Genomic DNA, 26,537 nt, shown 5'->3' on the forward strand with positions numbered 1-26,537 from the left:
ATTTATTATTTATCATCAGTCACAGCGTGATTTGATCTCCCAATCAAATACCATAATAAGTAGCTAGACTGACCCCTCGGGGAAATGGGACGATATAATCAATAATCAAAGGTTTCCTCTGTTTTTGCCCTGCTGTACGAGTGTGCACCTGATAGTTCTGCAGCAGTATAAGGCTGAGGTAGAACTCTGAGAAGGCCAGCTGCAGGTCCTTTATGTTCCTGTGCTTGCATCGTTCCTGCTGTGACAAGGCAAACACCGTCTTCCTCCTCCTCAGGCCCCGCCCACTGGCTGAGCTCTCCCTCTGTGCATCCAGCGAGGACTGCAGCTCGTTCTGCAGCGTGGCGAATCGCCGCTGAGCCTCTGCCAGCTTCTCTGGAAGGAGAGAGCGAGACACGGTAAGGACAGAAGAGACAGGATAATAAGAAGTCTTGGTGAGCCTTGAAACCAGTGCTACCAGCTGTATTACCAGAATAGAAGGTGTTGATTTTGGCCAACTCCTTTTCACACATCTGGAAGAACTTCTCCTCAAATTTGGCATAGTACCGCTTGACAGTATCTTCATCTGTGACTGCAACAAGAGAGAAGCTGTTAGAAGAGCATCTCACAGCAGGAAACAAACCTGTGCGCACAGAGTTAAGGAAAAGAAACAAAGTGCATGAATAAAAATGGGCAAGTGTGTGACTGTGTGTGTGCAAAGGCCTGTGCTGCTGTGCTGCGACCAGCAGGGGGAGCAGTGAGCCGTCCAGCCCCTGTGCTGTGTGGAGATTCAGGATGGAATATAAACTCCACTCAGTCACTTCAGACTTTAAGCCTAAACATGGAAACTCTGCTGCAGCTTTCAGAAACACTGAGAGGACAGGAAGAGAAACTTTTAACTGAGACTTAAAGACTGTGTGAACAGATCAGCGGTGACACAGCAGCCGTCCTTCTGAATCACAGGTGTCCAACTCCAGGCCTGGAGGGCCGGTGTCCTTGATCCAACACAGCTGATTTAAATCCTCAACATGTATCTGAAGTTCTCCAGAGGCCTGGGAAAGAACTAATCATGTGACTCAGCTGTGCCGACCCAGGGTGAGATCTAAAACCTGCAGGACACCGGGCCTCCAGGCCTGGAGTTGGACCCCCTGTTCTGAATGATGCATCTGTATGTTTGTTATGTCACATTATTATTCAACTACTTTCCATCCAAATGAGAAACTGTTACACTGTAATCATGTAAGTGTGTTCACTGTCAGTATTGTGCACCTTTGGTTCTTATTCATTTAAAACAAACATGTGTAAGTGTTAGGAAGACATCCCTGCTGACTCTGGAAGCTCTCCTCTGATGGTTTATAGGCTCAGTCGCCAGTTTCAGGTCAAACTTCAAGTGCAGTTTGTAAATGTTGGTCAGTTGTAGTGACAGAAAGACAAAGGCACCTTATGATGGAGCAGTTTCAAAGCAGGAGTGCAGGAAAGCAACATGTGCTTGGTGAAGGTAGCCCAGGACCAAACGGACCTTTCTGCTCGTCCTCAGTCTGCTGATTGTTTCATGATCTTAATGCAGAGTTTATGTTCTGACTCATGGTCCCGTTGAGAGTAAGACAGACAACAAACATGTGACTACGCTGGGGTTAAAACGCTGTTGAAATGTGCACAAACGTGCGGTGATGGAGCGTTGCTGAAATCACCTGACACAAGCAAAATAACCACGGACAGTGGAAAGTGGGCGTGTCCACTTTAATCAAAGCCACGAGTGGCAGTGGGAATGTCTCCCTCAGCATCATGAAAATGAGGTTCTGTTCAAGCATGTCATGGCAGGAGTGCTATACTTACCTGGACACTGACTCATGTGCTTTTTTAGACCGTTACCCGTCCTGTAATTTGGACCATTTTCATCTCAACAACGTCACATGTCACCGATTCTGGTAAACTTGACCTGAGCAGACTTGTGTGTCCGAGCTGAGCCTGCTGTCACGTCAACAACAGGCAAACAACAGCGGGGTCAGGTGGTTCACAGTGTGCACACTCAGTGATTCACTGTGTTTCAGAGTGGCTGCTTTTAGACAAGACACCAAATTAACTAAATTGGCGTGTCCAAACCACTCCCTCGCCCTCTCTCAGCAGTGCACAAACACACAAACAGCCACCGCTGTCAGACTACCGTAATCTCCTTATCCCGTTTTGGCCTTATTCGGCTCTTTTCTCTCCGTGTCTCAGTCAAGTCATAATGATTATTACCATTATGCCATGTCTGTGTCTCAGCTAAAGCCTATACTTTCCATTTGACAAGTATGTTTTTTAGCAACACCCTGCTTTGCACCATTTCGTGTGTTCTTTTGTGGAACGTAGCAACTACAGCGAGTACCCAGGCGCCACGTCGGGCTCACAAACACAGACGTGCGACAGGAACGCCACCGCGTTCTCTTCCACACAGATTTTCCTTTACCGTTCGTGGATACGCAGCATTAAACTCCTCCCACTACCTACAGTGAGGTGTTAGTGCAGCTGCACAGAAACATTTCTTGCGAACACACTATCCTCAGTGATTGTGTGCAGTGTGATCCTGCACGGCTGGTTACAACACTCCGTCTGATACAGGCTGACAAAGTCTCTGACTCGGACAAAGAGCGCTCCACTTATCCCTGCAGCGTGGACCCCGGCCTCTGGGACAGCATCAATGCATTTGCTCTTTGAGTCCATGTAAAGCTGCACACTTTGCATAAATTGCATTCTGTGATTTCATCCAGTGTTTGTCACTAATCTGGACTGATGAAGCGTTCTGGTCCAAGAGTAGCAGTCTTGTTTTGCATTTGGCAAGAGTCGGTAGCATCACTGGTAGCATGGAGCAATATCTCAACGCTACAGGTTAGTCCAGCTCCTCCATCAGTGCATGTCATGCAAGAGGCTTTGTTGCATCTCCCAGCAGAGTCTGACGAGCATGGAGGAGATCCCAGAGGACAGGGCCGTAGAAGAGCCTTAACCCATCAGCAGGACCGGCATCTGCTCCTTTTGCAAGGACAAACAGCATGCCCACAGCCCACTGGTGTGAATGTCCAAACAATCAGAAGCAGACTTTATGGAGTGGGCTGAAGGCCCAGCATCCACAGGTGGGCCCTGTGCTGAGCCGACTAACATTTCCTCAGAATAGCAGAGCTGGCAGGTCCAGCCTTAGCACCCTGTGCTTTAACAGACAGGAGCAGGTTCATCCCTGGACGATGAACTGAGACCACCTTGGCCTAAATCCAGCAGAACGCCTCATCGTTTCGCTCCATCCAACACCGTCAGCTGCAGCGGGTCCTGGGCGTGTCCTGGTGCACAACAGTGCAGCCTCTCGTGGCCAGAGTGTACAGGCAGTAGGGCCCTCATGATAATGTAGTTTCAAACACTGGATACCATTTTTGAGGGAACAGGGAAACTTTGACCTCAACAAGAGCAGTAACAGCAAAGAAGAAGAAGTGTTAACTTTCAACTGTACGTTTGATTTAACAAAATCATTATTCAACATTAAGTTAAGAGATTTGATTCATTTTACAAATTATTCCAATAAAACATATTTTCACTAATAAACCAACACGATACCAACGCCTACATAATGTAATTATCACAGAAGAGCAAACACGTGACAGAGAGACGAGTCAGACGGGAAAAACTAGAGGAAACCAAAGTAGAGGAAGTGCATGTCAGCTGACGTGGACACAAATATGAGGACGACCAGCCCGTGAATCACAGCCTCTCGTGGGGAGCAACGTGTGACTATATAACACGGCACCACACAGCGGGGCGGTGCAGACCACACCAGAACCATCTATAGTGTACAGTATACTACAAAGCATTCATCTTCAGAGGTGCTGTTAGGATCCCAGAACATTTGAGCTCTTTTGTATTCGCTGGTTTTAACCCACTCGTGGAGCTTTTTCAGCATCGTGTGCAACAGCGTTTGCTGCCTGTGTGCAGCTACGCCCACTGCAGGGGGGGAGAGGGGCGCCAGAGTGCGTTCCCCACTTCCACCTCGTTAACATACAGCTATGTGTACCTTAGCTAGTGCACATCACATACAGGTGTAATAGAAAAGGGAACTTTACTGTGGGGCCAGTGGGCCACACAGTCAGCAGACTGGAGCTCAATCAAACAACAGTGGGACAGTGTGAGCTCAGGTGGAGCACTCTGCTGTAAACATGGCAGCTAGTTTATTCACGGACTGGAATGTGAACAGGGTGATGGGCGAAACGCAGGAGCGTGTCGAGGTGTGCTTCAGGTGAAGCTGTGTGACCCGACTGAGGATGATCAGAGTTTATTCACTTTCCTTTGAAACCTCCATCGTTCTGTAATCTGTATCCAACCTCGTGCAGCATTTTCAGGACGCCAGCTCAGCATGATGTAAGCTTTCTTTGGCAAAACGCAGGTTTAGACAATCGCTGATTGTCATTTACAGGAAACTGCTGTCTGTGCATCATTTAACATCATCAACATGTTTACATTTCTAACAAACATTATTACGATGCTGGGAAAACAGCCTAATAAGTACGTTGCTATTACAATAACAATGTGGTCGTCTGGTATAGAGCAGAGCAGCGGCACATCTACCTGACAAAGTAGCTTTGGTGGGAGGCAGCAGGTGAGTGTTGTGTGACTGAGTGATCAGGGACCATACACAGTACCCACCCTCCATCACATGTCACTCAGCCCAGCATCAATAAGCCATGTGAACTACAGATGTGGGTCTGGGACTGGTATTAATCTGTAACACTGACATCACAAGAGGAAAGTCAGGCATAGCACTCATTAGGGTTATGACACATGTCAGGCTCACCAATGATGTTTTTCATCCCAATTCATAATTAAGCAGCTGAGGTCATCTCCCTGTAGCTCTAAATATGAACCACCGTGAGCTGCCCTTCGTTTGACAGTCGACTGCTCACAGATTAGTTTTGTAATTACTCGACTAATCAGATCATCATCCATTGGACGTAAAACACAGCAGCATCTGCTCTCATATAACCATCATTAGCTTACAGCTTGAAGTGTTTCAGGTCTGTGCTAACTAACAATAAAGACATGATGATAGTTTATTACACTTTTAATGAAATTTGCAGATTGTCTCGGTGGAGTTTAATAACCTCAGCTGCTCCTTCATATCTAAACTATAACAGGACACCGGAGTAAACTCTCCAGCATCTCACACTTCTGATAATCAGTTTTCTGTGTGACGTTTATTCAGCTGTGTGAAAACTAGAACTTTAATCTCAGCCAAACCGATTTACTGAGGAACAAACAAAACACAAAGCCAAACAGTAACATTTTTAAGTTTTCTAAGGCAGCGGTCCCCAACCCCCGGGCCTCGGACCGGTACCGGTGCGTGAGTCCTTTGGTGCCGGGCAACGCGAGAGTTGAGGCTCAGGTGTGAAATGTCTGGTTTTCAGGGTTTTATCGGTTTTCAGCGTTATTTTGTTATCATTTTTATCGTTTACTCGGTGTTCCTGGGTCTTTTCACGTGTGTTATGAATAAATTTTCTTTTTTCGGTACCGGTACTAGTTTTATTTTGTTGTATTTATCCGCGACACCTTAAAGGCCGGTCCGTGAAAATATTGTCGGGCATAAACCGTCCGTGGCGCAAAAAAGGTTGGAGACCGCTGCTCTCAGTGACTTATATACCATGTTAAACCTGAGTAGAGAAAGACCACGGGGGGTTGAAAGCGATGGGAGTTCGCTGTTCTCCCCGGTGTTCTGACAAAACATCCTACCGTAGCATAAATTTATAATCATGTCTATCAATCCGTGCTACCTTATCAGAATATACTACCTTACGTGGTTCATGCTTCCATCATACATATCTAGAGGTAGGACGTTCTGATGGCCAAATCACACGATCACAACGTGCTTCCAGCACACAGTCATCTAATGTTAACACACAATCATGGAGGGGAAACTCAGCTGTTTTATTAGAAGCTGTTACATGGTTTCCTCACAGTTTTTGCATTTGTATGCTAGGATGCTTCGTTAGGTCGTTTACAGAAGTTTAGAAGCACTAAATCAAGACTTGAAAGATGACTTCAATTGAGACTCCAAACTGGAGTATTTTTGCACAAAAAACAAAAAACGCATGTTAGCTTGAAAGGTTAACAGATTGACGACAGCTTAAGGAAAACAAGTATCAACTGTAATAACGAAGTAAGACATTTAATACTAACCTTTTTCACACGCACGAGATCGGGGTAGGATCAAATAATAGGCGTGTACTATTAAAAGCAAAAACATGGCTGTTTTGAGTCAGTAACAACCAGTAGGACGGCTTGATAGGTAGGTTGTTTTGTCAGAACACCGGCTCTAGTGAGCCTCGAGCTCCCGGTCAGCTGTCGAGCTGGTGGGTGGCAGACGTCTCTGAAAACGTCGGAGCACCTTTACAAATATGTGATGTCTGGATAAACCGAGCAGATATTTGAAGCTTACGCAGCTACATTCTCGCCTGAAAATATCTTAAAAGTTTATTTTGTGACCCAGAAAAAGTAATAAGAGTAATATTAAAACTGAGTAGCGGCCGCCACTGTTGGAAACTGGAATTGGCGAGAAGGGTCTGGCTGCAGCCACTGTGGAGCGCCATATTGCGACCTCCACAGTAGCCGGAAACACGTCCTCTGCCTGGATACAGTGGAAACCTTGCAAGTGGATCGTAAAGGTTGGGAGTCTTTCATATACTGTATATGAAACAAAATACAAAGATTCATGAACCCATTAGGACTTTATCACCTTTTATCTGAAACGTCACTGGTAACATATATGAGCTAACTGGCATTTAAAGAGTAAAAAAAGAATGTAGATCAAATTTGGGTTTTGATGAAAAGGACTGGAGCTAATTTAAAGTCGGTAAAAGTAGAAAAATGTTTTAATAAGTAAGTGAGGTTTATTTATTAAGCGCTTTTCGTAGACAGGCAGTCACACACACGAGGCTGAAAACAAAAGGCGACAAAGCTTTTGTTACTGTGGCCCCAGATTGTGGAACTTTCTCCCTTTGAGCCTGAGATCTGTGGACTCCGTGGTCGCTTTTAAAAAGCAGCTAAAAACTCATCTTTTTAAACTTGCTTTTGGTTGATTTTGATTTTTAGGTTTTAGCGTCTGTGAAGCACTTTGTGATTTTTATCTTGAAAGTTTTACTAACTTACTTTACTTACAAAGCGCTGTACACAAAGGTAACAATAAAGAAAACATTAAGTAACAAAATAGACAATATAAACAATGCAAATTCAAAACAATTCAGAAGTGTTGATTAACAGAAGGCCTGTTTAAATAATAAAGTTTTAACTGCTTTTTAAAGGATTCCACAGAGTCAACCAAACGTAACTGTGGTGGTACGACTGAAAGGCTCCGCCCCCTTTCGTCTTCAGTCGTGTTCGGGGAGAAACCAACAAACTGTGAGCCTGTGAGCGAAGACAACGAGCAGCAGAGTATTTTATAAGAAGCTGGGGCCATTTAGTGCTCTGTATGTTAAAACAAGAATTTCATCATCTATTGGGAGCCAGTGTGAAGAATATAAACCAGCAGTGACGTGAGTTAGTAGCCTGGCCGCTGGCCTGGAGGCGGGAAAGAGAGGATTTATCCAAGCTGATAAACAGGGCATTACAATAATGGAAACGCGATGACACAAATGCATGAACAATGTTTTGTGATTCAGCTGAGGAAACCATGTCGGAGTTATAAAATGCTATAAAATATACATTTTATAGCATTTTGTGAACATACACATATTTGGCAACGAACAAGCTGAGAGAGAGTTTCATATTGTTTGCTCTCCTTGAACAGAGATAACAGTGCACAATAATCAATGTTGATGTTAATCAATTAGATGTCCCAGACTCTACTATTAATAATACAGCAGTCCCTCGTTTATCGCGGGAGTTACGTTCTAAAAATAACCCGCGGTAGGTGAAACTTTAGTTTTTACAATGATTACAGATGTTTTAAGGCTGTAAAAGCCCTCACTACAAACTTTATACACTTTTCTCAGACAGGCATGAACATTTCACACTTCTCTCTCTTGTTTAAACTCTCAAAGTTCAAACCTTTGTAGAAAAGTAAGTCCAGTGTTATAGAATGAAACCAAAGGCACCAGCAGGTGACGACGTTTCGTCGACGTTGTTGTGTTTGTTGTGGAGAAAACTCACAAACATACAGCACGTCAGAGTCACACTGCTAACCATCGAAGTTTTATGTGAATTTGACAAGCTGAACGCATTCTGTGCTGTACAGGAGACACCGCACGAGACTGACTGACAATGGTCTACAGCCAATCAGGACGCAGAACACAATGCTCTGTAAAAAATCTGCGAAACGGCGAGTCTGCGAAAGGTGAACCGCGTCATAGCGAGGGACCGCTGTACAATCATTTCCAGTAGCGCTGCTGATATATGAAATGGTGAGTTTTGAGGTTGTCTTCAAACAAGTGCATTGAACCAGGAAAGGGTGTTTGAAGGATCAAAAAAGTAATGACTATTTTATATTTATGAAAAAACCTTTATGCAGAAAAAGTAGCAAAGAAACAAAAACATAAGACACAGACACTTTTGGCCACGAACAAGCTGAAGGGATGGTGATTTTGTGTTAAAACACTTAGAACCACGTTTATTTCTCAGCAGCATCGATAGTAACAAAAACAATTTAGTCTTCGCTGTCAAAGTCGATTTAACTGAAGTGTTTCCGGCTGCTGTGGAGGTCACAATATGGCTCCCCAGTGGCTGCAGCCAGGTGCTCTTGGAATTGGCTGGGCCGCGCTATGAATTCTGGGATAGGTTGGGCAACGAAGGATACACCCGACCCATCCTTCAGATCTGGGGAAATGAAGGACGCATTTGTCAGGCGCAGAGTCTTTGAATTTGGACAGCCTCCGTCGCTGTCACGTAATCGGCCTACAAATGCGGCCTCTGAAGGATGCAGCCCCTGAATTTGGACACAGCTATGATACCGGAGTTGCTTCTTCTTCTTCGGTGTTCAACGGCAGCTGGCATCCTTGTACATGCAGTGCTGCCACCGTCTGTTTCAGTCCGTTACTACACGCTTAAATCCTGCTACTTATTCCTGCGTCTTTCAGGAGCTTACAAAGCTTCAAACGACACGTCGGCTGTTAAATTAGTCGTCGACGATTTTGATGGTCGACGAATCGTGGCAGCCCTACCGTGAGCGACACATGATGACCTGTGCTAGCTACAATAAGCAGCTAACTGCCCGTCCCTAATCAAACTGAAGAGCGTGCTTCAGCACAACCAAACACGTGAGCCGACCAGAGCTTGGATTATCTTAAAACTGTGATCAAGGTAAACATGTCATTTTTACATTTACACAGAAACATGTTTATTCTGTGTAAGCAGTTTAAAATGTGTGAAAGTTCAGACGTGATCGGCTTCACACACCACCTCTGAACTCCATCTGGATGCTCGCATCGTGAAACACTGGACAGATGTGACATTTCACTCCGTCTGTACCGCTGACTCTCTGTGCGTGGACTAGAGCCTAAAACAGGTCCTCGGGTTTGAAATCATATTTGAATTCACAAAGCAGCACTCGCTTCACTTCTGCTGCTGATTAAAAACTAATAGCACTCAGCCGTATACGCAGGATCAATGGTCCTTTGGCAGCTGTAGCCATGTTTGGTGCAAAGCAGCAGTGGAAGCGGCGACACGATTTGCTGTTTGGGTTTTCTAACATCACATTTGGGACAGAAATAGGCCCTTCAAGTGGTTGAAGTCGCTTCTGTCAAAATAAGATGAAAGATCAGGAAAGCGCACTGTGCTAGTCACGTTGTTTAGTATTGCTTTAAGTCAAGTTTAAGTATGCAGCGCAGTGACACGACCAGGCCTGTCATTACATGATGGAACACAGGCCTCTGATCACTGGTTTGAAGACTTTCTAAGATGATTTGAGGCCTTAAATTTTGGTCATTTTGTGGCTCCTGCTGCTGTATTTTTGCAAAGACACATAATTAAGCAATAATGTAGGCTGAAGTGTCGTCATATAAAATGACTGGAGGTAAAGAACTGCACTTCCAGTCAGAGTGTGATGCTGTTTGTATCCTGGGCTTTCATGTATTCAGCTGAATCCAGATGAAGCTGTGTGCAAACAAACCAAACTACTGCATAAAGACAGACGTGTGCGTTTCCATCACACGCCCATCTTTGCTGGGCAGCAGATGCCTGCACTGCAATACACATGAAACCTGGGCTAACATTAAACTGCAGTCAGACTCTTCGTGCTTCCCACTGTGGACACCTGAAGGGGCTGCTGGGCTCCCACTCAGTAATGATGTGCGCTGCTTTCTTCAGTCACAAACGCTCAGCAAGCTGCTGCAAACAGGCACAAAGCCATGAGCAGCAACTTGTTTAGTGAACAACACATTTATTGTAAAATCAACACTGACGTTGGTTTAAATATTGCTGCTGATATGTAGGGACATTAGATCAGTTATTAGCAGGAAGTTTCACCCAGATTTGCGACTAAAATCAGACCTGCAATAGAAACGTGTTCAGGAGCAGCGCGTGGAGAAAAAGGCCTGACACAACCCAAACACTGACATCAGGCAGCGACGCCGGCTCGCCGTAACGTGGAGCCGAGTCCTTTTACACGGCGTGAAGTGTCAGGGTCTGAGGTGGGTGGCTGGAATTTCCATAAGGCTCCTGAACTTACCTGGATCCGCCCCTGGGCGGGGCCAACTCCTCCAGCTCCTGCGCACCTGGAGCCTATTGCAGGCAATCAAGCCAGAGGGATTTAAGCCACACGTTGATGTTCATTCGCTGCCAGTTTGTCATCAACACATTTGCTGTATTCAGCTTGGCTCACGCTCCACCTCCGGACTCAGGATACCGAGCAATCATTCTGAAAATCTCTGTGTGCCTCACCTGCCTGCCATCACACTCCATCTGAAGCCCCGGACCTCAGGCCAGCCTTTCCACGCCACTCAGCCTCCCCTGGATTCTCATCACCCCCCTCTCAACACTCTGTCCCCTACTGCAAGTAAGAATTGCCACTCTTACAACTGGCCACTGCAGAGCTGCCTCCACCACCTCCCTAACTCCACTGTCTTCTCTCCTCAGTGTGACTGTTCCCTGCTCAGCTCCACTCTGCATCTCAGGCCCCGTTCCCTCGCCACGTTTCCCAGGCCACGCCACGTCAGACTCCACGTCCTATTGTTCTTTTGTCCTTGCTACGTTTCTTGCACTTAAGCCTAATAAATAATTGTTACATCATCTGCTGTCTCTGCACCTGAGTCCTGTTCGTTACAGGCCACTCGGCCCCGTGACAGTGAAGACCAAGAGGCGGAGCCGTCCCTGAGACGGTGAGCTGTTTCGATCCTGTGATCAGTCCCTCACCAACAAACCAAGTGTGACCCGTTCCTGATCCATGTTCACACCAGAGATGGCGCCATACCACTTTTCTATGCCCGATACGACATCGTACATTTGGATATCTGCTGATACAGATATGAATCCGATATGGTCCATTTTGTAATCAATAAAACTGTTTATAGCTTCCTGCAAGTTCATGCTCAAACTTCAACACACTGCAGCCAAAGGATTTCACAGTTCAGTGATGCTGATCTTTGTATTTAAACCTTTAGCTCAACTTTCAATCTAAGTGCTTCAAGTAATATTCAAAAGTAAATTAAAATGCAATTTAATGCAGATTTCAGAAACTCTGTTCTGGGAAAAAGGAGTGCAAAGTAATGTTCGTATTCAACAACTTAAAAACAACAGGTTGCACAGTGGAGCACTTACAGCTGCACATACACATCCAGAGTGGATCAGGATGGATGTCGGAGCCGTTACCATCATGTTTAACCTCAGACTCAAGTTTCTGTCATTTCTAAACTTAACACAAGGATGAAAAAGGTGTTCTTCATGTTTTGGGGTTTTGTTCAGCCTGTAACAGTTTTTTCCAAAGTAAAACGTGAGTCTGTCCATCGTTCGGTCACAGACGTCCCAGCTCCATATACCGCCTCTGAGGCTGAACGTGGGAGTGCTCCACAAACATTCACAGAGGAACTTGCTTTGTGTCTCTGGGATAGCTTTCTCCGAGATGCCGGTTTGGCAGCACGTAGCGCGGCTCCAGATGCTTTCAGTGTGAACGCCAGCCCGCCGACAGGTCCCGCACGCAACAGCCGCTCTGTCACGTGACGCGTACTGCTCCGACGCGCTGAGGTCACGAGCCGGGTTACGCCCTGTCGCAGGTTTTGTGAGGTGCTTTGTGATATTTGATGGATCGGGTTACATTTCTCATTTCTCCTCGATATCCGATCCAGTACTTTAGGTCAGGATCGGACCGATGCCGTATATCGGATCAGTTATCGGATTACTCGATGGAATAATCGATAGATTACTAAAATAATCAGTAGCTGCAGTAAATATATTTTCTGAATATTCTGTGTTTGGAACAGAGAATACTGGACTTGACTAATCGTTATTTTCAGGATCAATCAATCAGCCTAACTGAATGTAAGTAAGGCTGTAACTGGGCAGCGCTTGTACTCTGTGTGAGCACTGCCCCCAGTCTGTGCCCAGCTGTCCTAACACACTGAGCTGTAGGCCAGGTTTTCATGATCATATCTTTAAATACTTGTTGAACATCAGTATTTAGGAATTGTTGGGTTTGGACCATGTTCAGCTGTGGCACAAATATAAATGTGTAACACGCGTGGTCTTACACCGACATGATAACACAACAGTTTCCAGTACAAAGCAAGACAGCAACAGCTCTGATAAGTAAGACTGGAGAAGGTGAAAGAAACAGGAAGTTGCATGACTGTGTGTGCATGCATGTAATACCTTCGATAGACGGGGCCTGGTCCTGAGCAGCATACAGCATCTCTTTGAAAGCCTGCAGACACAGTAAAAACACCAGATCAGTCTCCTGTACAAACATATATATCCTATCATCAGGTCAATGAGAGTGATCGGCTTCCACAGCAGCAGCATATCACAGTGCTGTGTGACCCGTCTGTGATGAGTTTTCTTCATCAGGTGTTCAGACCTGCTGTAAACAACCTGCAGAAATACTCTCATTACATTCTCCTGCAGTCACAGAGCGTAGTCTGTTATTTCTTTTATTGATCTGTTATTTAGCTCTTCACCCATCCTTTAATAAAGCAGCCTGCTTCATACTGTGGGGCAGTGTACGCTGTGCTTTGTCCCCACTGTGGAGAGGACGAGGAGTCACCCAGTCTCAGTGAGCTGCAGTAGGACAGCAGGACAGTCGCCCCCTTTCATCAGCGCTTGCTCCAGGGTTAGATAGTAGAGTGGTCAGTTAGTCAGAATGCCAGCAGGGCACCGGCTCACAATGAGCTCACTGTGTGCCGGCCCGGCCTGCTGGACAGCCGAGCAGCAGTGAAGCAGTCAGGCCTAAGCTTCGCTGCAGTGCTGGAACAATGCAACTAATCACAGAGTAGGAAATCGATAAAAAGGCAGAAGCTCTTCAATGCCCAATAAAACCTGCAGGCCCGGCTCGATGTTTCTGCAACAACACATTTTTGTAGTTTTGAAGGACAGACAGAAGAGGACACACACTACACTGCATGATGTATGAAACAATCCCACTGTTACTGAACAGGTGAGCTATAACCAGGGAAAGAACTGGGTCAATACAAACCTGACAGAAGCGGAGCTCAAAAACAGCTCAGACCCCTCTATCCTGGAAAACCATCAGCGCTCCAACACAGGCTCAGGCACCTCCTTTAGCTTCATGACACATTTGCATCCACGTTCAGCCTGACTGATGTTGGGCTCAGCTCTTCACACCTCCCTGACGTCTTTAACCGTGTCCAGGCTAAATGTTGAAAACGTTCGATAAAGAGCTGAAATAGCTCACGCCCCCTAGTCTTCCTCACAGACACAATTGATACCAACATCTGAGTGGTGGTGAAGAATGGCCGTGCTATCGCTATCAATACTGCAGAAAGAAGGGCCAGTGCAGTACATACTGGTCCTACTGGTTGACAGATGTTGATGACACATGATGACTCATGTGTCATCTGCAGGAGTTACCTGCCTCGGTGACCTTTAGCCTGTTTTGCTGCTCTGTAACTAATGAAAGTGGCTGCTGCTGTTATCGAACATCACCCTGACACAAGGCCTACGACCAGCACAAAGCGCTCTCTGCGCCATAGCTCCAAAGCGCTTTCCCACACTGGTCCTGAGGCCCACAGCATGTGTGACATACAGTAAGATGCTGGTGGTCACAGGAGGCTGGCTCAGCATGTGGTCAGGAGCGAGTTTCCAAAACACAACACACAGCTCAACAGGAACAAGGGCGGCTGTGCTTATCCCCGCAGATTACCCTACTTCTGTTCTTTCTCCTTCAGCGCCGCCTCGCTCTCTCTCTCGCAGCTTGTGGCGATCACCACAGGCGTACCTTTGACCCACACCAGCTGACCACAAATCTCTCTCTCCAACTGTGAGGTTTCTCTGCAGTGCTCCTTTTTGTGCATTTACACTCTGCTGTCATCTTTTCCTCACTGGCTGTTGGAAATCTTTCCCTAATCTCCTTCATGCATTCCTTTCCCTCGCTCTTTTCTCCAACCCTGCCCACCAGCACACAAACACTTTGTTGACACCAAACTGTCAGAAGGATTATATGAGTCATAACTGGATTATTGCTCACATGTGTGTCATGTAAAAACCCAGATCTCTCGGTTGTTCCTCATTTTTCTGTCCCCCAGCTTGTGTCCACAGTGCAGACGAGATATGAAGGAGCTCTGCTCTTTAGATGTGAGCCTGAAAGGTGCTGTGGCAGAATTTAAAGAGCTCCCAGGGCTGCTGACAGGTGAGGCGTTTGGGAGAGTTGTTGCAGGGCCGTGACATCACCGGTGACGCACGAGTGATGCGAGCTAAAAGCTAAAGCAGCATTAACGTCTGACTGAGCAGTTCTTTGTTTTCAGCCGTCAGAAAACAGCTTTGCTGACTGTGATGGCAGCCTCCATGTGTTGGTATGTCTCGGTGACCTCTAATGTAATTAGCTTCATTAGAGAGCCTTCAATAATGATTTCATTTCTTTTATGGTTTGTCTTAATTGCAAGTACATCGAAACAACCTTCGTATCTGATTACATCATCCTATTTGATGAACGTGGAAACAAAGAGGAGCTGTCACAGATGTCACAGCAAGTTTACTGATTTCTTTGCACACCATGAACTAATGTGCACCTTTTTTATTGCATCGGTTTTTCTTTATTCCACATAGGGCCACAAATACATCCGCGATCACTAATGTTCACAAGTTGCACCTCGACCAGACCAGCAACAAGCGTCTGGAGAATCTCTGCAGATCGTACGAGGCTCTGTCAGGGCGGGCTTCCATCAGAGGCTGCAAAGCATTGTGGGACACAGAGACACACTGACAGGTGGGAAATTTTACACAGACGTCAAAGTTGAATGTGACAGGACGCACGCGGGGAAGTTTCATCTGAAGGCATCAGCCAGTGCTCCCAGTGCTCCCAGCATTATCAGCAGTAAATCATTTTACACCCACATATTTACTCAGTCTTTCCAACACTGGTGTTTCTGCATGTGTGCCTCTGGCTGCAGAAAGACATGAGGGTTATGACACTGAAGCCTTTATTTCTGTTCCCTTTAATCTCCACAATTGCCATGTTCCCAGTGTTCCCAGTGTTCTTCTGTGGGTTCTTGAAATGTTCTTGAAAGTCACTACAAGTCAGTGCACGTTGATTATAGTGATGAGCTGTTCATGAACGAGCCGACCTCAGTCAGGAAGAGCTGAAGATTCAGCTGCTCAGCATCCAATGTGGCCAATCACACGGAGAGACAGATTGGGATCATACCATTATGTGAAAGTGGGTAGATGGGGGTAGATGATCCAAAGACAGCGAGTGTAGTGGTACAGGCCGAGTACACAGAGAGACAGGGGTTCAGATTTAAATGCAAGCAAATATGAGAAAATGAAGAAATGAGCCAAAGGAAAAGGAGAAGCAGCTGTGTTAGTTTTCAGTGATAGAGGAGACTGTACAGCTGAGTGAAGAGAACACAAATATTCATCAGAGCAGGGTCGACAACAACAACAATGAAGTCTAGGAGCCGTCACCTGTCCCCCTGACCCTGGATCAGCTCTGAGCAGAGTTTAGTTTGATGACGAGCTGGGAGAGATGACTTCGAGCTACTCGTTCTTATAAAGCACTATTCTACTGTCCCAGAGCTCACAGCTCTTCATACAACATGCCACACTCACTCACACAAGCACCTTTTAGTGCTTCCTAGCTAACCTCCACCCACACTGGGGGGTGCAGGCATCACTAACCTCCTGATCAGTAGATGCTCTCCCCCTTGAGCTACAGGGGGGAGAGCAAACTTTGGTTCAGGCTTCAAATGGTAAATGGACTGGTTGTTATACAGCGCTTTTCTACTCTTCTGAGCGCTCAAAGCGCTTTACACAACCTGTGCATTCACACATTCACACAAGCACATTGATCTAATTCACACACATTCATACTCCGATGGATGCATCAGAGATCAATTTGGGGTTAGTATCTTGCCCAAGGATATTTGGCATGCAGACTCGAACCACCAACCTTCCGATCAGTAGATGACCTACTCTACCGCCTGAGCTACAGCCACCCCTGTAGCAACATGTATGTTCTCCTCATTTGTGGTAAAGCCATAAAAAATAAGTCTTTAATGAAAAAAGTAGAATAAGAAAATTGCTTACCAACTTATAAACCATATTTCATATTTGCTGAATTAGGCTAAAATAGAAGGCATCAGACACTAGCTGACGGGAGCCGGTTCATTAGTGACCTGAGAGGTTAACAAACAGAGCCCAACTAAACACCAAGGCTGAGTGAAAAATACCAACACGGAAGTGTAAAAACTGCAAACTCTGAAAGCCACTTGGTCCAAAATTAAGTCAGACTGTCAGCGTCAGCAGGACAAATAACATGTTTACAGCTCAGTACATCAGCTGGCCACATCGTTGCTATTCTATTTTAAACTGTAGTGATGGTGAATTTGTGTAAAGCTCCTCCAGATTTGATGCTGTGCTGGCACGGACCTTGGTCTTCGGTTCACCTCACAGACTTTCCAATAGGATTCAAGTAATTGCTTTGTGCAGGCCAGTCATTAAGGTTCAGTCTGGACTTCTGAAGCTCTTCACAAGGAGTGACGTGTGATTGTGTTCGTTTTGGTGTTTGAAGACGAGCAACAACACAGACCCAGTTATCCTTCTTTATTGGAATATATCAAAATCTACAAAATCAGAATGCGGGCAGGTAGTCTGACACAACACCGTCCATAGGTGATGTTAGGATGTTAAGTGTGTGTGGTGTTTTTTAAAAGCTTAAATTGCCCATGTTTGATCAGCAGGAGATAATGTAGTATAAGCATAACAGAAAACACCAAAGGGCCATTTTCACAGAGGGGTGGGCATCTATGAATTTATGAATGATTTTCCAGTCCTGCTGCACCAACCATCACAAACTCCATCCTGGAGCTGGACGCTTAGAAACTTTCATTAAAACAAGCTCTGCTTCACACTGGTGCACGTTTGGATTCCCAGCAGCTCGCCCACCAGACGAACACAGGCCCTTCGCTCTACAGGTACATGTAAGCCTACGTACTTAAGATGACTCAGCTTAATAAGAACCTGTGGTCTTCAGTTAGTTTACTGTACACCGCCCAGTTTTGTTCAGACACGTTGTGGTTGAGTGTAAGTAGAGTAAAAACAATCAACTTTTAATTGTAGCAACATGAGTGGAAACATGCTACAATGTTACATGCGCCATCTATCCAAGTCTTATCCCAGAGTGTGGAAAAAACAACTCTTGTGCTTTAATGAGGTCTGTCACCATTCAGAAAGCCTCCTCTGAATGTCCTCTGACTGAGACAGCGCCTGAAGTAAAACCCTCATTTCACTGTCAGCTTCTCTATTCCTCACCCACCTGAAACCAGCTATCATCAGCAAACTAACTTCCCATGAAGTGCTGCAGCTCAGTTTCCACTTCTGCTGCACAGCCTGAGCTGCAGTGGTGTGCTGGAAAAATGCAGTCAATGACAAAGCAGGCACATAAGCTACGGCAGGTCATCCACACTACTGACAAACCACGTTGTATCATGTGAGATGCGTCTTAGTTCACATCATGCGTGTCTCCAAATATCTTCTGTAAGTATTTTTCAGTTGGTTTTGAGTCCATGACAGGATTGGTGATTCATTCACAGAGCCACATGCACACCATGGTCAGCACCTTACCAACACTGGGTCTATGACAGGGGTGTCCAGCTCCAGGCCTCGAGGGCCGGTGTCCTGCAGGTTTTAGACATGTCCTTGAACCAACACAGCTGGTTTAAATGGATAAATTAGCTCCTCGACATGTCTTGAAGTTCTGCAGAGGCCTGGTAACGAACTAATCATGTGATTCAGGTGCGTTGACTCAAGGTGAGATCTAAACCTGCAGGACACCGGCCCTCGAGGCCTGGAGTTGCCCACCCCTGGTCTATGAGCATGCTGGGTTAGATCCTTCCATCTCTGATCAGACTGTTACCAGGATGACTTGTCCTGCAGCAGTACCCACACATTTCTGCACAATGCACACGCAGGTCTTTGTGGATCACAAGCACATTCACACACACACTGCAGGGTGCACGCATCACAAATGTTGATCAGTTCATCAATAGCAGACCCAGATACTTGTGCAGCAAACAGGCGCTTGCACCACAGCAGGACGAAGCCCAAAAGAATCCCCATTTAACGAGTGCTGTAATGTGGAAGCTAATGAAAGGGCTTCATCTGCATAAACTTCAGTCTTCAAGCCTAAAGACATGCATGGTTCCTGCATTGATGCTCCTTAGCTCAGTATCAAGCAGGGTGCTGCAGAACAGTTTACTCTGCAGGATCGATACTGGTTCTTCATTTAGAGAAAAACCAGAAACACCAGTTTACCAGGAATGTGCAAATATTCAAACACATGTGGGACATCAGCTGGCAGAGGTGCGTTTGACAACTTGGATGTCTGAGACCAGGCCAGCGTCGCCATTATAAAAGCGGTGTGACATCACACCCACTCTGTACGCGGCCTCGCCTACGGCTGTAGTACAAGTTTGATGTTTCATACACTTTCACTCAACTTTATACATGTTTCTATGATCGAGTTAAGAAGTTAGTCTGGCTGCAGCTGCAGTCCTGTGTGTGAAACACCACGTCTGCACCAGCTCCTGACACAGCATCAGGTTATTTGCTGTTTATGAACGTTAGAAAAGATTTGAAAGAAATCTATTTGTGCTTTTGAACCATACAAACAAACAATGAGAAGAAACAACTCCAAATGGTTTCATTGTTATTACACCCGATCAGCTGGTAACTAAATGAGCCGACCAGTCCCATCTTTCTCTTTTCCACTCGCTTCTCCCATTTCTGTCTGGTTCATTATCCTGACCTTCGTCCTCCAACACACACAAACATCTCAACTGTTGATACAGAAAAATATAACCCAGACTCACAGAGCTCCAGCCATGTAGTCATGCAGCAGGGTTTGTAGTCAATGAGCCCGTTGAGTCATACGGATGACCAGCAGGTGTTTTTATTCTTACAGCGCCTGTCTGGTAGACGCACTACGAGCCTGGCACTTTGCATGAAGCTGCTTCCCTCCACAGGTTTACATGGAGCCAGCATGTCAACAGAGTTTGACCCTGGATTAGTATTATTATCATTACTACTACATTTCTCACGCTTTGATGATAAAACTTCAGTAAAAAACACAAGTTGCACAGTGTTGGAATGTCAGCAGTGCTGGGAAAACTGCAGTCAGTGGGAGCATGCTGAAAACCGCCGACACAGAAGGTTTGTTTTAGCAGACATCCTATCATGTCAGCTCAGTTTATGGGCCTCTGCTGCTTGGCGTTTCACCCAAACAAGCTGACAGAAAACACCGCACACATGTAACGGCCCTGAACCCCACGGCTCTGCAAACGTCACAGGCCCGGGTCCCACATCTTCACAGGACTAAAACTAACACGGCCCGGGGCCAGATTTACAGCTGGGTGGAACAACAAGCTCCATCTGGTCTGTGTCCAAAAACTGCAGGGGCAGGAAGAAAGCCTCTGAAACTTCGGAGGAAATAAGTAACAAATACACGGCCATTGTTTGAAATACTCGTCATTCCCTCGCCGTAGCAAAGATATATCAGATTTGGCGTTTTCAAACAAAGGTTATATGAACAAGATGGGAGAGAAGCCAGAGCTGAAATCTATGGAGGAATTCCACAACAGCTTTTATCCAACCATGCAGATTTTATGTCAGAGAGACCAAGAAATTCAAGGTCATCTGAATAATACTGCTCTGAACTGAGTGCCAGCAGGTAATCCACTGTAACCGTGCATTACATGCATGCACCCGCAGACTGATTAATCCCACACGTATGCAACTGTGTGAACAGAAGATAAAATAGTGCTGCTGTAATACCGTTTATAGTTATAAAGTCCTAAACTCCTATCTGTGAGTGAAAACTGCCTCTGAGTGTGTCAAAGACACAGATGTACTTACAGTCCCAGCCAAACAGACACGTTCTACTGATGGCGTCAACAACACTGTTAAAGCTGTGGCCCAACATGTCGTCATCTCCATCCTGCCTCCTGATACGTCCACGCCGGCTAAATTTGTCTCTGGACGCGCTCATTAAATGGTAAATGGCCTGCATTTGTATGGCGCTTTTTTCTAGTCCCTAAGGACCCCAAAGCGCTTCACACTACATTCAGTCATTCACACACTGGTGATGGCAGCTACATTGTAGCCACAGCCACCCTGGGGCGCACTGACAGAGGCGAGGCTGCCGGACACTGGTGCCACCGGGCCCTCTGACCACCACCAGTAGGCAAACACGGGGTTATTATCTTGCCCAAGGATAGTTGGCATGCAGCCAGGAGGCAGCCTGGGATCGAACCACCGACCTTCTGATTAGTGGCTGACCTGCTCTGCCACCTGAGCTACAGCCACCCTACATTAGCACACATACATACTACAACTAAGGGTGGTCCTAGATGTCTGCGCATCTGTCCATGTCTGCGCTTCTATCTATGGACTTACAGGTAAAAACAGAGCAAACAGCAGGCCAAACAACGCACTTCCTCTAGACGGTCTTTTAAGCAGACTGCTCTTTCGTCACCTTGGTTTGGGCTAAAGTTAACGATTGGATGCATGTCATTTACAACAGCTGCAGGAGTCTTTATTTGAACAGAAAGTAAATGTAGACAAAATTCCCTGTTCTGTGTGCACATGTTTGTGTGTCTGTGCAGCTTGCCACCATCAACACTCTTTGCTGATGGACACTTCCATCAGACTAACCTTACCGGCTTGTCTCCAAGTCAGCAACTCTCTGTTTCAGCTGAGGCTGTTTGTTTTGTGATTACAGGTGATTACATTAGTGCCTGGAGCTGCCGAGCTGTGCTAACCTAATGTGAATTTTAAAAAGCTACAAGGCTGATAAAACACCGAACAAGGCTGCTAATACCATTTCTAACTTCTGGAAAAGGTATTTGGCTCCAAGCTAAATGTGAATGTCACACAAAAGGAACACCAGATTAAAACAAGCCGAGGAGACGACTGATGGCTTCTGACTTCAAGCCAGAATCTCAGCTCCAGCTCACACAGACTGACAAATACAGAGATGCAGATTTGACCCAATCAATGCTTCAGCTAAACAAACAAGTATGTAAACAAGCTCCTACTCATCCTGATGGCTCCAGTTTTGCTATGCTAGCAAATTCAGTGCAGCTGTACCAGTCTGTGACTTGTGAGCAAATACTGTCACCAAAAAGGCCGACACCGCTGCTCACAGCTACGAGAGGAAACCTGAAGACAGGAACATGACACTGGAGTCCAGCCACAACGAGGCGGTGTACAACACTTCTTGATGCAACTTTATAGCTTATGTCTACACATACATATTGACAGAGGCTGTAACAGCAGATGATATTTGATGCATGTCTTTTTATTGGCCTGTTGCAACTGGAATCAACCACTTTATTCTACACACTGATTGCATGTGAACGCAGAGGTCCAGGATTATCGTGGTCTATGCCTGGCGCTTCAAGACTCTACACTAACTTTGGGGCTTCAAGGTGCAAGTAAGGATTTGGTTGTAAGTTGACAAAAGGTTTCCTTCTGCTCATATCTGAAGATAACAAATTATCAGAACTTTGCCAAAAATGAATACGTAAACACCTTAGAGTCTGCGGCTCTGCACAAACATCACTCTACCTGGTGTTATTAATCCACTGCTGGGATTTGAAGCCCATAAACTTATTGCTCTAAACAGGAACTCTTGTTGGGGCAAGTGGGAACACGGGAACTCTGAGGACAACAACGATCTTATTTCAGTTAGTTCACAAAGTAAAAAGAAAGCAGAAAACAAACACTGGCAGTGACTATGAGCCGAAATCTGTAATACAGCCAATTCAGCGTGAAAAATCCACACAGGGCCTACACGAGTCCCCGATGCTCTGCTGGGTCTCACTGATGTTTCCTCAGTTGGTATTTGGATGATGGTGCTGAAGAGCTTTGTCCGATTCCCATCGGAGTGCTCACAGCAACCTTGACGAGCGCAGCATGCGGTCAGTTGCAGGGCGTGAGGCTGCAGTGTTGTTCATGTATGTTGTTGTTTACACTGACAGACCCTGGTGCCAATCAGGCTCCAGCAGAGATCGATGGCATTGATGGCTCACAGGTCGACCTGAGCACCGCTCCCTGACCGCCCACACTCAGCTCAGCTGGTTAACCACAGACACCGGGGTTAACGGTCCAAAGATTAACGGGCTCGATAAACGATGACTCAGCTGAAACGGGTTTGTCTCCTAAACACATCTGGGAGGACACGCGCGTGCACGCCAACACACGGGACTCCGCGGCTCAAACCTGCAGAGCAACAACACAAATCTAGCTAGCCTAGTTTGCCTGGCTAACGCTAACGACCTGCTGTTGCTTGTATTGAAGCACATCCGCTGAAGGACCCCTGTGTGTTTTTCCTGTTAAAGCACGACGGCCATGTTTAAATAAGATTTCTAAAATGAAGTAACCGGTTGTGTAGTTAGCCAGTGTGCTAACTAGCTGCTAGTAGAGGTTTAACGTGAAGCTAACTCACCTCATACTGGATGTACTGCTTCCTCCACTCCGGGGTGATGTGAGCTGACAGATGCTCTGTGAATTTCATGTCGGCCGCGGCGTCAGTCTTCCTCTCCTACCGTTACTGTAGCCGGGAGGCGGCAGCGGGAGGCTTTCGCTGCTTACACAGCGACTCTCATCCAAAGATTATGCTCAGAGAGGTGCCCTTTTGTCTTTACGGGTAACCTAGCTAACTACCGGCACAGCATCTCCGCTGTCTCAAACACACTCGACGAAGTGTTCGCGGAGCTGCATCTCAGCTGAAGATAAAAACCGTAATTCTGTTTTTATCGCTGTGTTTCTGGAGGACAGGCCAACAGTGTTGGCGTTAGCTGGGTCTTCCTCGCTCGCTGTCGTTCATCCTCTACCTCTCTCCACCTCCTGTCTCCCGCTGCGTTCGCGTGCAGTGGGAAATATAAGAACGGGCCGAAGATCGGCGAAGGTAAAGTAGTGGTGGGTGTAACGAGGTGTGGCTTTCTTCGTGAGATGTCACCAGATGTGGGGAGTAAACTGGTCGTTTTTAAGCTTAATGGTGAGGTAATGAGCTGGCTTAGAGAGGACTCAGCGTCATAATGTCATCACATTTAAATTTATCTAATGAGGCCAACGCAGAAATGCCATACATTTTTAATGGCAGGCTTCCAGCTGAAGTCTTCCCTGCTCTTTGATACAGTAATGATTTTCTTATAGTCTCAGTCACTAGTTTTATTCTTACTGAAAACAGCGTTATGTTTACTCTGGAAACGAAGGTGCCCATTAGAGTTAAAGAGGAGACACCCGGGTGTGCTTGCTTATGCATCTGTAATAGACACGTAGGTAGCCAGTGTGCCTGTAGCATCCTGTTTCACAGCATGATCACACTACTTTCACAACTCGAGGATTCGTAATGGCAATGGTGATGGTGACATCATCATCACCAATAGGTGACATCATCATCTTGTCTATGTTTCATATATAATCCACGTTTTGTTTTGATTAAAATGTCCTACAAGCCCTCATCTGTGTATCTTAAAGCTAAAAGCACAGGTTATTTTACTGTCAGTGAGACTTTCTACCAGCATAAATAAAGGATAGTCACTTTGGCAAAAGCTGATTGCAGCTTCTACTTTGTGATGGGAATGTTCTTTCAGGCTTAAAAGGACCTGACATCATGCATGAGAGATTTGTTCGACCTATTACTGACAGACAGACAACAAATGATTTATAACAGTTTAAATTCCTGCCATTTGACGCTGAAAAAGCTTTTGATTCTGTTAGATGGGAGTTTTTATATCGGGTTCTAAAACGTTTTGGTTTTAATAACCAGATTATCAGTTGTTTGAGGTGCTTATATAATTGTCCTTCTGCCAGGATAAAGGTTAATGGGGACGTCTCAGGTTTAGTTCTTCTTAAAAGAGGGTGTAGACAGGGCTGTCCTCTTAGCCCTGCTCTATTTGCACTGTTTATTGAACCATTGGCACAGGCTATTCGACAATGCGAGGAAGTTACAGGAGTTACCATTAACGGCAAAGAGTGTAAGGTTTGTCTATATGCAGATGATGTCCTGGTGACTCCTACTAAACCTGACTTTAGCCTACCAATATTACTATCTTTGCTCAATACGTATGGCTCATACTCTGGTTACAAGTTAAATCTTCATAAAACTCAAATTCTTACCTTTAAATATAATCCAGATAAATATATTCTAAAACTCCTCAAAGAATAATTGGAGTAAAAACTTAATTAAATATTTAGGGGTTCAATGAATGAATAAAAATGACGGTATTACCTAAACTGCCTTATTTATTCCTGGCATTGCCTGTCGAGGTGTCCTCTAGGCAATTTATCGAATGGAAAAGAATGTTCTCAAATTTTATTTGGGGAAAACACAGACCTAGAATAAAGTATAAGACATTGTAATTATCTAGAAATAAAGAAGGCATGGTCTTCCATGTCTAGAAAATGATTGTCAGGCTGCACAGTCAGAGTCCTGACTGCATGATGCGACTCAACATGTGACGCCAAATGGAAAGAAATGGACCAGGCGGAAGTTCGTGTTCCCCTTTCGACTATTCTTGGAGATAAATCATTGATACAGTCATTTTTAAATAAGGTATCCTACTGCATAAATGTACCAGTAAGTATCTGGTTCAGGGAATTTAAAGATAAAACGTTTGAAAGAGATGTGAGAATACTACGGTGACCAGCATATGATACAGCCCTGCAAATATTGACAGTGGGTTTAAAAACTGGTGCAACCTGGGTGTCACTGCATGCTGGAAAATATCATCTGAAAAAGGTTTAGATACCTTTCAACAAATGTCAGTTAATTACAACTTGGAGAGAGGTGATTTTTTTTTAGATATCTCCAATTAAGATCTTATTTTAATAACAATATTATGTCTAAGGAGAGAAAATCTCTAGTTCAGATCTTTATAAACATATCTAAAGGGAAAGTGCTAAAAAAACCCAAATGTCTATGATATACTCAACACTACAAACTGAAAGGAAATTGTCTCCCACCTATATTAAATGGAGAAATGGAGAAAGAGGCTGAAATAGAGCTATCTGAAGAAGATTGGTCTAATATGTAAAACTACAGCCACTACTATGAAATCAGGCGGGGGCCCCTTGCTTGATTTAAATGCCATGTTGACATTAGAACTTCATTCATCTTTTCCCAGTTTTCTCCAGAAAGTAAATATTTCCAACATAATGCTGTGTGCCTGGAAATTCAGCTAAACTGGTTTTTACAGTCATTGATTTCAGTGAGCTGTAGATTCCAATGACACTTGAATGCCACATATATGACGTTGCCACCTTTGGAACCGAGTGACGTTTTTTTGTTTTCCGTATTATTATTTATTTATTAATTATTTATTTTTGACCAGCGGAACGTTTGCGCATGCGCTCTCCGTGTTAGCGCCTGACTCGATCAGATGCGGATTTATTTTGAAGTATTAAAAACAAATATGAAAACACAACACCGGGACCTGCTGGCGTGTAGTAAAATGAGATGATTGCATATGTTTAATGATGACACCGCATCAGCCAGTAATACTGTGATACTGGTTATTCCACACCCTCACTCAGGCAGGAGATCCACGGTTCATGTTCGAGTGTTTGTCTGCAGTCAGACTCTATGAATCGGTGCGCTGCTGTTACCTAAAACACTCAGCTGGGTTAGGAGCGCAACGGGAAGTGGTCGCGAGCGTGGAGCCGTGTCAGTAACCACGCGGATGCCTGGAGTCTTTGGACTCGACAGTGTGTGGAGCCCCGCTCTCTGGAAAGCAGTGTGGCTAATCAGGCTCTGGGTAGTGATTCAACAAAGTGATTCTCCACGCTGAGCAGCGTTATCGTGCAACCCACGTGGAGTGAAAGACATCAGCGCCATCTGGTGTTTGAACAACGTTTCGCATGTTATAGGGTTGAAGCGTTTAAACGGTTTA

The 26,537-nt window shown here is 45.4% G+C and overlaps 1 protein-coding gene across 2 annotated transcripts in view; it reads right to left on the reverse strand.

Annotated features, from left to right (window-relative positions):
• Window positions 1–23,522, reverse strand: part of LOC308383856 (xenotropic and polytropic retrovirus receptor 1 homolog) — a 39,220-nt gene extending 15,698 nt beyond the window's left edge. For both annotated transcript variants that reach the window (XM_080862017.1, XM_080862016.1), the window contains exons 1-4: window positions 23,090–23,522; window positions 12,784–12,835; window positions 467–568; window positions 149–372 (exon numbers count right to left, since the gene is read on the reverse strand). In XM_080862017.1, the coding sequence (XP_080718143.1) occupies window positions 149–372; window positions 467–568; window positions 12,784–12,835; window positions 23,090–23,158 (447 nt within the window). In that variant the 5' untranslated portion in view covers window positions 23,159–23,522. The remainder of the gene's footprint in view (window positions 1–148; window positions 373–466; window positions 569–12,783; window positions 12,836–23,089) is intronic.
• Window positions 23,523–26,537: the final 3,015 nt, after the last annotated feature.

Source organism: Rhamphochromis sp. 'chilingali' (assembly GCF_963969265.1).
Source record: "Rhamphochromis sp. 'chilingali' genome assembly, chromosome: 16".
In the NCBI taxonomy this organism is placed as follows: domain Eukaryota; kingdom Metazoa; phylum Chordata; class Actinopteri; order Cichliformes; family Cichlidae; genus Rhamphochromis; species Rhamphochromis sp. 'chilingali'.